At 41.1% G+C, this 12,775-nt stretch overlaps 1 protein-coding gene across 2 annotated transcripts; it reads right to left on the bottom strand.

The window, feature by feature from the left end:
• Positions 1–3,338: 3,338 nt before the first annotated feature.
• Positions 3,339–5,891, bottom strand: FGFBP1 (fibroblast growth factor binding protein 1). 2 transcript variants are annotated; one of them, XM_036765081.1, is made up of 2 exons: positions 5,833–5,891; positions 3,339–4,237 (listed from the first exon to the last, which is right to left on the bottom strand). In XM_036765081.1, exon 2 carries the CDS (start codon positions 4,213–4,215, stop codon positions 3,523–3,525), a length of 693 nt encoding a protein of 230 aa, XP_036620976.1. In that variant the 5' UTR covers positions 4,216–4,237; positions 5,833–5,891; the 3' UTR covers positions 3,339–3,522. The 2 variants fall into 2 exon arrangements, with proteins under 2 accessions (XP_036620976.1, XP_036620977.1); XM_036765082.1 differs by having other exon boundaries at positions 3,486–4,237; positions 5,838–5,861.
• Between the last annotated feature and the right edge of the window lie 6,884 nt (positions 5,892–12,775).

Genomic DNA, 12,775 nt, shown 5'->3' with positions numbered 1-12,775 from the left:
ACCTTTGTTTGCCTACAATTAGCTATGTGACCACAGGCAAAACTAATGTCTGGACCTCAGTTACCTCATCTGAGAAATGGGGAAAAGAAAACCTTCCTTACCTGCCCCATAGAGCAGTTGAGAGGAAATCACTTGGTAATGCATAAATCAATACAGAAAGGAGAACATAGGTTCTATAGAAATGTTGCCAGTGACACTACTCTCATTTGAGAACGTCTAAACTCCATGTCCACTGAGGCTAGCCCATCCTTCGCCAGTGGCATCACTTTTAAACCATTTTTTTGTATTCCCTTGGAAGCAGTCTCTCCTAATCCTTTCACATGGCTTTACACTGTGGAAGGAAGCACAGTTGAGACACAGGGAGCCAAGCTGAGGAGGAAGACAATGTAAGAGGCACCTTTAAAAAACATTTGTTCTCAATATATAACTGTAGGGATTTTTCTCTGGATAGACTATGGCATGAAATAGCGGGTGCTGTCATCCAGATTTCATATCCTCCTTAGGTATAAGTTAGAAGGAGATCCATAAATTCATAGAATGTTAAAACAGGAAGGGACCTCAGAGATTATTTAGTTCAACCCACTCATTTTATAGTTGAGGAAACCAAGGCCCAGAGAAGGGAAATGACTGAACCCTTTCTGAGTGATTTAAGGTCACCCAGAAGAGTCTATAGTCATATCCTAGTTTAATTAGGGCCTAAAGCTGTATTTGGTAACCTTTGACCAAGCAAAGAAAATTCTTTCATTCATTAATTTATGCACCAAATATCTATTGAGTGGCTACTACATGCAAGAAATGTCTAGATGTTGATGTTGACATTGTGACATCGTGAAGAGTGATTGAGAGGTAGTGGTGGAGTATGAAAATAGTAGTTTTTGTTGTTATATAAATGCCAGGAAGGGTTTCAGACTTGGAATTAGGAGACACCTGGGCTCATGTCCCTCTTCTGTAATTTACTACCCAAGTGACTCGAATGACCAGCATTTAAGAATACCTCAAAGGACCAAATTGCATTAAGTGACTCAGTGCATGTTGTTTTAATCCACAAAGAAAATAGAGAAGCTAAGTAAAAATTTTTATTTCAAAGTAAAAGTAAATCAGATCGATTGATAGACCTTTCCCTTCTCTTGTTAACCCCCCTCACTGAACCTCAGCTTCATCATCTGCAAAAAAGGAGATATTTCAAAGGGTTGTTGTGGAGATCGACTGATATGATGTATGTATTTTGCTGTTGTTCAGTCTTTTTTAGTCATGTCTGATTCTTTGTGACCTTATTTGGGGTTTTCTTGGCAAAGACACTGGAGCGGTTTGCCTTTTCCTTCTCCAGCTCATTTTGCAGATGAGGAAACTGAGGCAAACAGGGTGAAGTGACCTGCCCAGGGTCAAACAGCTGATGCATGTCTGAGGCTGGATTTGAAGTCAGGACAGTGAATCTTCCTGTCTCCAGGCCCACTACTCTACGCACTGCACCTCCTCACTGCCCAACGTATGTTCTATAAGCTTTAAAGCGCTATGAAGATGCTAGCTATTTTATTATTCTTATCATATAGGTACCAGATATGATGACAGCAACGATATAATGTCAAGTCTTAGACACTGATACTCAAAGCATTTCCTATAATCACAAGTCATAAGACCTAGAACTGAACATGATCATCTAGTCAAACCCCTAAATTTTACAGGTGAGGAAACTGAGTCTTAAGGAGGGAAAACAGATTGTGCAAGGTGATGTAGGTAGCAAATGGTAGAGATGGGATTTGAATTCAGGGCCTTTGGCTATTAGGACACATGCTCCTCCAGCTCTTCTCTCTTCCTCTAGCCTGTACCTGGGACAAGGATTGCTCTTGGGAAACCTTGAGTCTAGACTGGCACTTCTTCATAACTCTTCTTACCCATTTCTCAGACAGGCATGAGGGATAGTCCCTCAAGAGATTTATTAGACTAACACCATTGGGACAGGGCCCAAAGTGTGAATTAAACCAAAACAAGCATCAGTGTGCCCAGAACCTTTACACTCTTGGAAGGATGGTATGATGTAATAGAAAAAGCACTTGATTTGCCATCTGGGGACCTGAGTTCTAATTCTGAGTCCCTATCCTTGCTTCCTTCCCTTCTCTTCCCTTCCCTTGACTAACTATATGACTTTGGGAGAAAGGATTCATTCCTCTCTACTTCCACTCTCCATCTCTAAATAGGGATGATAATGCCTGGCTGGCCTACTCCACAGAATTATGGCAAAGATCCAAAGAGAAAATGTATTTAAGGCATTAGATAAATATCATTAGTCCCCCATCCTTGTATCAAAAGCTTGTACCAGATTAACACCAAGCAACTGATGATTTTGAAGGACTTCAAATGTGGTCAAGGATTTGTCTCCCAATAATTATCAAAACTGGAAGCTCAAGGGATGAAGCTTCAAGGTCAGAATGATAAGGCTGGCCAGATAATGCTAATAGTGCTAATGCTATTAAGTGACTTGCCCAGGGCCACATAAGCATGTATGAACTCAGATCTTCCTGACTCCTAGGTTGGCTGTCTGATCACAATTCCATGCTGCCTTGCTATAGGTGCTGGTTACAAGGGCAAATGATAAATTAGGAAGTGGGGGTGGGGGGTACCTCTCATTTCTCCCCCACTCTATGAACTTCTCCCAGGCCCAGTCTTGCTCAGTCCCACCCTTCTCCTTCCATATGGTGACCTCTCTAGCACACAATAAACTTGTGGTGTCCTGGGGTCTTGATCTCTCATCTATGGGAAAGTGGCCCAGAATCTCCCCTACCTCTTGGCCAGTTCTAAAGTGACATTGTGCTGTTTGGCCTGAGGCACTAATATCACTAGCTATGGCTCTGGAGAAGAGTCTTCTTAGATCCCTGAAATCATAATCCAGAGAGAGAGGGTTGTTTACGCTATCTACCCTTCTGGTCCTGGTCCTATTTATTGCAGCAGACATAGAGAAACCAAACATTGGCTAAACATATTTGCAAAACTTTATTATCTTGGCCAAAGCTGGGGTGCCTGACCAGGTGAAGAGCGCTATAAGGTTGTCAAACAGTGCATTGCACTGAAACCATCTCTTTAGCTTACTGAACCCAAAGGGGGAATGAAGAGAACTTGCCATGTGCATGCACATATATGTATGTATGCATGTACATACATGTGTATACACATAAACATGCAGCCATGCACATTTGCATGTATATATGCACCTACATGTATGTGTGTATATATGTATTTATGTGTATGCACACAACCTCTTTACAACCTTTGTAACATCTGCTGACAATTCTTAGCAGCCTCTATGAAAATAAAATCTAATGAAGTATAAATTTCAAAATACAAAACAAGAAAAAATTACAAAACACATTTAAATACATAGGTGTACTTCCCTCCCTTCCAGCACCATGGAAGTTTATGCCATAGAGGGAAGCGTGGATCAATTTTATGCAGCACATGGAGAGAGAGAGAGAGAAGCTCCAACTGGGGGCAGGTACTGAGAATGGGCCTGATTCTCCTTAGAGTTTGCTAGCACTTTTTGTCCTGGAACATAGTGAGCAGGAAGGTGCATAGAGAGCTCCAAGACTCCCCACAATACTCTTCTGCCATCTTTCTCTGGTTGATCACCTCAATGTCCTCCACACACTTCTGAGTAGTCAATTGCTGACCAGTGGACTGGATGGTCAGAGCAGCTGGCCTGCCAGTGGAAGCTGGCGTTTGGGGATCCTTTTTCCCCCTCTTAATGGTGGAGTCCACCATTTTGAGATGGGCTTCTTTGGCACCCTTCTTGCACACACGGGACTTGAGGACACTCTTTGGGTCTGCACAAAGGTTCTTCTGTTTCCGCAGGGCACGGCCAATTTGTTTCCAGTAGGCTTTTTCATTGCCTACAAATTGGGGGCAGGAGGAAGGATTACCCGCATAGGTACACTCAAATTGGGTTTCCTGTCCTTTACATTGAACCCTCAAGGTGACACCCTCCTTCTCAGTCACTGCCCAAGTACAGGGGACATTGTCTTGAGTGGAAAACCTGCCCCTAGGGAGGTTTTTTCCTCCCTTAGCTTTCCGGTCTCTCTCATTCTTGTCAGGAGAGCCAAGCTGTTTCCTTTCTTCTTCACCATCTCTCCCATTTTTTCTTTTCTTTTGTTTTTCACAGTCTACCAAGAGCAGCTGTGAGGCCAGGAGCAGGATGGAGAACAGGGCAATGCACTTCACCTTCATGTTTCCAATTTGGGTGTGAAACCTGTTTTACAAAGTCAGATTAGTCAGAGGGCCCTTTCCTCTCAGAAGCTCCTCCCTCCTCTTTGTCCCACTGTCACTGATGACAAGACTCTCCGTAATATATGGCCTGAATGACCCACATACAGGGTGAGGATCTCTGGCTCCTGGAGTTACGACAGTCACAGCATCTCATGCTGGAGGAGCCACCTTCTCTCGGTTGGGGGACCTTTGCCAGTCCAATATATATTTTTTAAAAAATGCTTTTGCAAATGCTTCTCCCTAGAGCTTTGCTTAAAGTTGGGTAAATAGCAAAATTCTAGGTTCACAGATTTTGATCAGGGAGGAACTTTAGAAATTTTAGTTCAATTCTCTAATTTTACAGATGAGGAAACAAAGGCTCAAAGAAACGTGAACACTTGGCCAAGATTACTCAAGCATTAAGAAGCAGAAGCATGGGGCACCTAGGTGGTGCAGTGAGTAGAGCACTGGCCCTGGAGTCAGGAGGACCTGATTTCAAATCCAGCCTGACACTTAACACTTACTAGCTGTGTGACCTTGGGCAAGTCACTTAACCCCAATTGCCCTGCCTTCCCCCCTCCAAAAAAAAAAAAGAAACAGAGGCAGGACTGATTCCAGATATTCTCATTCAAAATCCATAGATAGCTCTTTCCATGATGCCACCCCTTTGATTAATTTATCCATTTCTTACTTCACTGCTGTTTGTAGCAAATGTGAGGAAGTGAATATAAACTATACATGAAAACAAAGGATTCTCTCCCATGGAGGTTAACTACCCTCCCTTCTCCTCAGTTTCTTCATTTGTAAACTGAGGAAGCTATGTTAGATGATCTATAAACACAGTCCAATCTAAATATTCTGTTCATCTCTACAGGTAAAGAAATTCCAAATCTATGAGCATTATTTATGGAGAAAGGGAGTAATTTACCCAACTACTAGAATTTTGCAAAAGAAAGAGAAAAAAGAGAGAAAGGAATGAAAGAAGGAAGGAAGGAAAAAAGGAAGGATGGAAGAAAGAAAAAAGAAAGAAGGAAAAAAGGAAGGAAGGAAAAGGAAGAGAGATTAAGGAAAAGAAAAAGAAAGAGGGAAAGAAAGGAAGGAAAGAAAGAAATAGAAGGGAAGGAAAGAAACGGAGAGATAAAGGAAAAGAAAAAAGGAAGAAAGGAAGAAGGAAAGAAGGAAGAAATAGAAAGGACAGAAGGAAGGAAGGAAAGAAGGAAGGTGAAGGCAAATAGGACACTTTAAGTGTTACTCATCTTTAAACATGGCAAAGCATTTAGAGGTTCCCCAGGCTTTTTAGCTAAACTCACTCAAAAAGTTATAGGAAACAGAATCACAGAATCATAAACTGTTCAATTTGGAAGAGATCTTAGGCATCATTCAGACTGATTCCCTCTCTTTACAGAGCTGGAGACCAAGACCTAGCAAGGTTAAGTGCCTTGTCCATGATCACCCAGTAAGTGGCACATGGATGGGACTCAAACCCAGGAAAGGACATTTCAAACTTACTGCTGTTTTACTTGGAGGGACATTCTTGGCTTTGGTCACATGGTACCAGCCTCCCCTAGAAAGCAGAATAGAAACTTGAAAGCCACTTACCTTACCCAGCTCAGACTCCAGTGCAATTCAGGACTGTGCTCTGTAACCTTTCAGAAAACCTATACTCCACTGGTGTTACTTATACAGCCAGGGCACTCCCACAGCCCAATCACAAGCTCTTACAATATGATACTACAGAAAAAAAAATACCTTTAGGATTTTATTCATTTCTTCCCTTGGCTACACCCACTTGAGAGGATGCCAGCTCTGGATTGTAACGTGTAAAAGCCCATGGCCTGCCTGCTTGCCATGGAGTGACAGAGGTGTGTCTGCCTAAATAAGATATTGCATTAGCCAAGTCCTTCAGTTTTCAACCTCGGGGAAGATTGGCATTCAGTTAATTTGCTCGTCTCAAAGGTTCTTATTGGCCATGAGTGCCTCTGCTGAGCTATCTCTGGGGCTTCTGTGCTGCCACCCCCAACCCCAGATAACTCATTACTCATAAACAGCAGGCTCAATGGCAAAGGAAAAGTTGGGACTTTTTTTTTGGTCCTAATTTTTGTGGTGTATATAATGTTCTAGAGTATCTTTGCACATTGCACACATAGATCCTAGATCTCAAGGGTTGTGGAATACCAGAATTAGAAAGAAACTTAGAGATCAACTCCTTCATTTTGCAGAGAAGGAAACTGAGACCCAGAGAGAGGAAGTAATTTGCTCCAAGTCACACACTGCGTCAGAATATTTAAATAAGAGGGAAAAGACTCTCTCCTCAGCTTCTTGCCCTTTGCTGGTGGTGACCAGTGTTTCAGCTGGAGTCTAAGGGTCTGGGGCTAAGACCCAGAAAGTGTTTCAGTTGGTCTAAGAGTCTATCTCCCCTTTAAGCTAAGGAAAAATGTAGATTTTTTTAGGTTGATAAAGAGGGAAGTCAGGATTTAATCATTTTCTGCTGAAAATGTCCTCAGAATAAAAAATCATCAACTTCTGGGGCTCTACCAAGTTTATCAGGGGGGTATACTTGCAGCAAGGTTCTGTGGAGACATGTCAGCTGGCTCCATATAACCGTGAACCCAGATTCAAATTTCTCCTCTAACATACACTGCTTATGTGAATGACCTGGCCAAGTCATTCTGAGTCTCATAGTATAAGCTGAGGAGGCAGTAGTAGTATTAATAGCTGGTATTTAACTAGTGCTTTAAGATTTGTCACCCTAAGAGTCTGGAGGACCTGAGTTCAAATCTAGCCTCAGACACCTGACACCTAGTAGCTGTGTGATCTTGGGCAAGTCACTTAACCCCAATTGCCTTGCCTTCCCTCCCCCTCCCAAAAAAAAACAAAAAAAAGATTTGTAAAACCCTTTACATATTTATCTCATTTAATCCTTACAACGACCCTGTGAAATAAGTGCTACCCTTGTCCCCATTCTTCTGATGAGGAAAAGGAGGTTAAGTGACTTGTCCAGGGTCATGTAGCTACTAGGAGTCTGAGGTTAGATTTTGAGCTCAGGTTTTTCTGACTCCAGGTCCAGGGCTGTATCCCCTGCTCCACCTAGAGACTCACTGGTGAGCCTCGCTGGCAGAGGGAATCCCTTTTTAGGCGCTCCCTTCATCAATAAAATTACAAATTTTGTCCCTCTCCTCTTTACTTATAATGGAACAGAATATAAGCTTCTGGAGAGCAGGGAGTGTTTCATTTTTGTATCCCAAAATAACCAACCTAATGCCTTGCACATTTTTCTTTTTAGACCAGACCTGTGATTCCATTGATGTAGTGAATCCCTTGTGAAGAAGTTTCCTTTGCCAACAGCCACCTATACAAGATAGCAGTTTAGGGAGTTTCCCGGGACGTTGAAAGGTTAAGTGATTTGTTCAGGGTCACACAGAAAAGAGGTATCATAGGTGGGACTTGAAACCAGGTTTTCCTAACTAAGGCTTCTTCTCTACCGATTACTTCACCTTAGACATAGTAGGCACCCAGCATGGCATGTCCACATCAAAGAAGTCACCAGGCTCGATGAACAAAGCGGAATTGTAGCAGCTCAAAGGAAATGTGAGATGTCTCCACTTCTAATGTTTGTGTGGACTATTTGTGTCCAACCCATGGTAGAACCTTGTGAGTTTATATCGGTCCGATCAGCCACAGTTGGACACACTGTACCTGGACCCCGACAGAGAGATGTCATTTTGGTCCTCTTCGAGCAGGAAGTATAATAACCACCAGTAGGTGCTTTTAACTCTAATTTTCTCTCTTGGATATCCCTGCCCCCATTTTGAGAAGCAAATTTTAAAGCAACTGTTTTCTCCATGTAATATCCTATCCAGACCAATATTCTTTTTCACACTTTGAAATAGCAACTATGATTAAAGGCACAACCTCATTAAAACTTTAAGAGAGAGCAGGTTCTGAGCTAAGAGAGAGCACTTTTCTTAGTCAACACTTTTTTGCATAAAACGTAATTTGCTTTGCCCAGAGAAGTAAGAAAAGACGTTAATCCATTATAAATGTGGTGTTTTGCTTGAACATCCCCAGAACAACTCATGTGAAAAATGCTTCTGACTCAGTACTAAATATGACTGTTTTTCTGATTCTATACTGGACTGTGGCCAGATGAATTTTGCCAGTTTTTTTTAGGTGGATATATTCAGTTGGAAGAATGGGCTTGTAGTAGTTACCTGGCAAAGAAGATGGCTTCCAGAAATAATCTAGGCAATACCACCATGCCCCATTAAAAAAAAAGGAATATGGGGGGGGGAACAGTTAGGTCATTATTAACCTTCTGGCTTTATAGTTTATTACTCCAAGCTTACAATTTTTTTGGAAATTTTTATTTTTTTATAATAAAAACTTTAAAATTCTTTATTCTGAAACATCAAAAAGATGGATATTTCCACATATAAAATGTGGAAAAAGAGGATTATGTATGAAGCCACAGATCTCTACTAGGTACAGCTTACTTAAATAACCCGGTAAAAGTAAACTCAAGATGTTACTTTCAAAGCTGTTCTAGTGTTTCCTTCCGAACTTCTTTCTATTTTCTTTTGTGCATTTCTTTAAATGCCTCAAAGACCTTTTCTCTTTTCTTTTCTTTTCTTTTCTCTTCTTTTCAATAACTTTCTTACTAGCTTTCCTGCTTCCTGATTTTCCCACCTGATTAAAGAAAGAAAAAGAAAATTTTTGTAACCGATAAGCATAGTTAAGCAAGACAAACACACTGACTGGCCATGACTGAAAATGTATTTCTTATCCTGCAAATTGAGTTCATCTTTTTCCTGTTAAGAGGAGATTAACATGCTGCATCATCAGTTTTCTGGAGTCGTCAGTTAGTTGGTCTTTCGAAGCCATTTTTCTTTGCAATGTTATTGCAACTGTAAAAATTGTTTTCTTATTGCTGCTTCCCTCATTCTGCATCAGTTCATTTCAGTCTTCCCAGGCTTCTCTGAACCTTTGCATAATTTCTTTAAGTACAATTGTGCTTAAAGGACATATGCATCTACCATAATTTGTTTACCTATTCCCCAAATGAAGGGTGGCATAATGGATAGAGTAGTGAGCCTGGAATGAGGAAGACTTATATTCCTGAGTTCAAACCCACCCTCGGGCACTTACTAACTGTGTGACCCCGGGCAAGTCACTTAACCTTATTTGCCTCAGTTTCTTCATCTGTAAAACAAGCTGGAGAAGGAAATGGCAAATCACTGCAATATCTTTGCCAAGAAAACCCCAAATGTGCTAATGAAGAGTCAGACGTGACTGAAAATGACTGAACAACAAATTCCCCATTAATGGGAACTCCCTTCGTTTCCAGTTCTTTTCAATAACAACAACAACAACAAAAAACTGCTCTAAATGTTTTTTGCACACTTGGGTCCTTTTCTTCTTTGGGATTTAGGTCAAGTAGCAATTAAAATTTTCATGGCCACTACTGATTCACAGTGAGGGCTGAAGCAGGACACTCAGTGGTCCATCCCAAATTGCTAGGGCCTTTGGCTCTTGGAGAACAGAGATGTGTTACATATATCCTCCTCTCCCTTACAGGGTCCAACACATGGTTCAATTAATACTAGTTCAGTGAATGTATCTACTCCAGAAAGTACAAAGTGTAAGAAAGTATATTAAACCACAAAAAATAATGAAGGCCAATTGAGCCTTCCACTGTGTCAATAACAGTCATACTTCATATACATACCAGACGTCACTGTTTCACACAGAAGGTTAAGCCAGCAAGTGCTTTGTGCAAAGCACAAATTCATTTTCATATTCCTTTACTTACAATTTTAACCCCTTAAATATCATTCTACACAGGACTGCTGTATTCAGAATAATAAACATTTATTAAATGCCTATTGTATGTAGTGCCCTATACTAGGTACCAGAGGATATACAAAATTTAGGCAAGATAAAGTCACAGGGCTGACAGCTTGTCTAGAAGGGGAATGCTGATATCCATAGTACAGATTACATTATGTTAGATAGTTAGCAAAACAAAGTGCTATGTGAAGCCCTAAAGGAAAAATCATGATTAGCCAAGGGTTTGGAGAAGAGGAGTATAACATATCCTGCCTTTCCCAAAATGTGATCAGTGATAAAGAACGTCCTTCTCAAATGTGTCTAGTTAAAGGAGTCAAACAGGTTGGGAACTGATACTGGAATTCCATGTGAGACGAATATGTCTACCTTTCAGAGATCAACCCTTCTTCATTCATCAAACTCCCATCTTCTTGCAAAGGCTGTCCAACTGTTATGCCGCCCTGCCTCCCTTCATATCCCACAGCAGCCTTCTCCCACTCCCAGACTTCCACCAGCATTTGGACATATGCAAAAAAATAAAAGGTGCTTTGTAAGACAACTGAGATCAGGGTGGTCTGGCAAAACAAGAAATTCAACTAGAGCCTCAGAAGGAAATCAGATTCCTCTTAAGAGGCAAGATTAAAGCAGTACATTAATTGTGCTCATTAAGAATGTGCCTTGTATAGAACAAGTGTTTAATAAATGTTTGTTAGTTGATTGACTGAATAAGCACCAGTGTTGGAAGGTTACAGATTAAGAGCTAGAAGAGAGACCTTGAATGATCATCTAGTCCAAACCCTCACCCCTTATTTTACAGATGAGGAAAATGAGACCCAGAAAGTTTAAATGAATTGCTGAAGATCATATGCATACGACCAGCAAATGAGGCAGCCAATATTCCAACCCAGGGCCTCTGGCTCTAAATTCAGTCCATTTTCTACTGCTCTGCAGGACTATTTGAAAAGTATTCCCTAGTCATCAGCTAAAAGGAAATGAGTTCAGCCACGTGTCATGTGTTCAATTCAATTCAAGAAAAACTTATTAAGTGCCTCCACTGTGCCAGGGAACACGAAGGAAGCAAAAAAAAAATAGTCCCTGTCCTCCAAGAACTTGATTCTAAAGGGGGAGAGAATATGTAAACACATATACACAAAGTAAGCTATATATATAGGATAAATAGGAAAAAAATATAGGCACTGGAAGGCACTGGAATTAAGAGGGCTTTAGGGAAGCTTCCTATAGGAGATTGGATTTTAGCTGGGACTTAAAAGAAGCCAGGAAGATCAGTAGTCTCAGAAAGTAATTTCTTCCTTATACTTTGATATTTTCATTTTTAAAAAATAAGAGAAGAAATTATCATGATCATATTAAAAATTACTGAGGGCTTACTATGTGCAAGCTATTTTACTAGGTATGAAAAATGTAAAGAGGTGTAACCTATGGGCCCCTCCAAAGACTCAGGGCTCACAAACCCAGGATTAGGTTAGTTTCTCTCTTTGACTTGTTGCCTCCACCTGGAGTTATTTCAAGAACATTTCCAAAATAAAGTTAAAATATGGCTCATGTCTAGGTTTCCCCAAATGTAAGTAATGGAATTCCCAACTCCCACACAGATACTCAGTGTATATTAAGGGTATCTGGTAGAAGAAAACCTTTATTTCACGAAACATAGAAAACGCCCAAGATACAAACCACTCAGGAGCCTGTGAACAAATACAGAGGCATAAATTGACTTCTTCAAGTCCCCTCAGAGAGTAAAAAAACAAGTATTCAGTACAACTGCCTATAGTTTCTGCTTCTGGGGAGGCTGAGGCTGATGAGTCACTTGAGTTTAGGGATTCTGAACATCCCCTTAAAGAAGGAAAAGGATTTCTCTCTTACAGCTGCAAGCCATGCCTTATAGACAGGAGGTCTGGACTTGCCAACGCTCCATGCTCTGAATTTCTTGAACAGCGAATGCCAGGGTGAATGTACAGTGTTGATTCAGCAACCCCAAAAGTTTCTTTTTGTTTCTTCCTTCAATTCACTCATCTATAAAATCACGGGGCTGGACAAGATGGCCTCATAGATCCCTCATTCTTGTAATTCTAACTTTTCTGCCATGTCCCAGGAAGCTCACTGTTGAGACACACTCATGACAGAGCATCCTACGTGGTCTCATCAGCCTTGGTACTAGATCTCATCACTACATTCTGCCTCTGTGGAAAGTGGGGCCATGAACTTCAAACCCGCTTTTAAGGAGAGAGTTCAGCTCAGTCATCTCCTTATTCCTCACATGGCTGCACTACTTTAGGACTTTTCTGACTTACTTCTCCACCATGGCCCCTCATGCCTACCACATAACCCTCCCCCCCCCCCTTTTCAGCTTCCTTTTGTGCACTGGCTTCCTCCATTAGACTGTAAACCCCTTGAGGGCAGGGACTATATTTCTTTTTTAATATTCGTATCCTTGGCACTTCATACAATGCCTGGCACACAGGAGGTGCTTAATAAGTGCTTATTGACTAGAAAGCTCTAGGATGCTATGATTCTATGATGGCCATTATAAAGTGCTCTGCAAACATTTTTCATGGTATAGTGGATGTGAAGTCAAGGAACCTTCATAGAAGCACAAACTCCGATAAGTGTCAAGGGTGTCACTTTTTGCAAGTCACAACCTCTCCGAAGTGCAGTCTGTATCTTGTAAAATGAGGATAATTGGATGACAGCACAATTG

Source organism: Trichosurus vulpecula, chromosome 6 (assembly GCF_011100635.1).
Source record: "Trichosurus vulpecula isolate mTriVul1 chromosome 6, mTriVul1.pri, whole genome shotgun sequence".
In the NCBI taxonomy this organism is placed as follows: domain Eukaryota; kingdom Metazoa; phylum Chordata; class Mammalia; order Diprotodontia; family Phalangeridae; genus Trichosurus; species Trichosurus vulpecula.
The sequence above is the reverse complement of the archived record's forward strand: the minus strand, read 5'-3'. Positions and strand labels throughout refer to the sequence as shown.

What these genes read in the sequence shown, in the direction of transcription:
- FGFBP1 (XM_036765081.1), bottom strand. Translation starts at nt 4,215, where the DNA reads ATGAAGGTGAAGTGCATTGCCCTGTTCTCCATCCTGCTCCTGGCCTCA.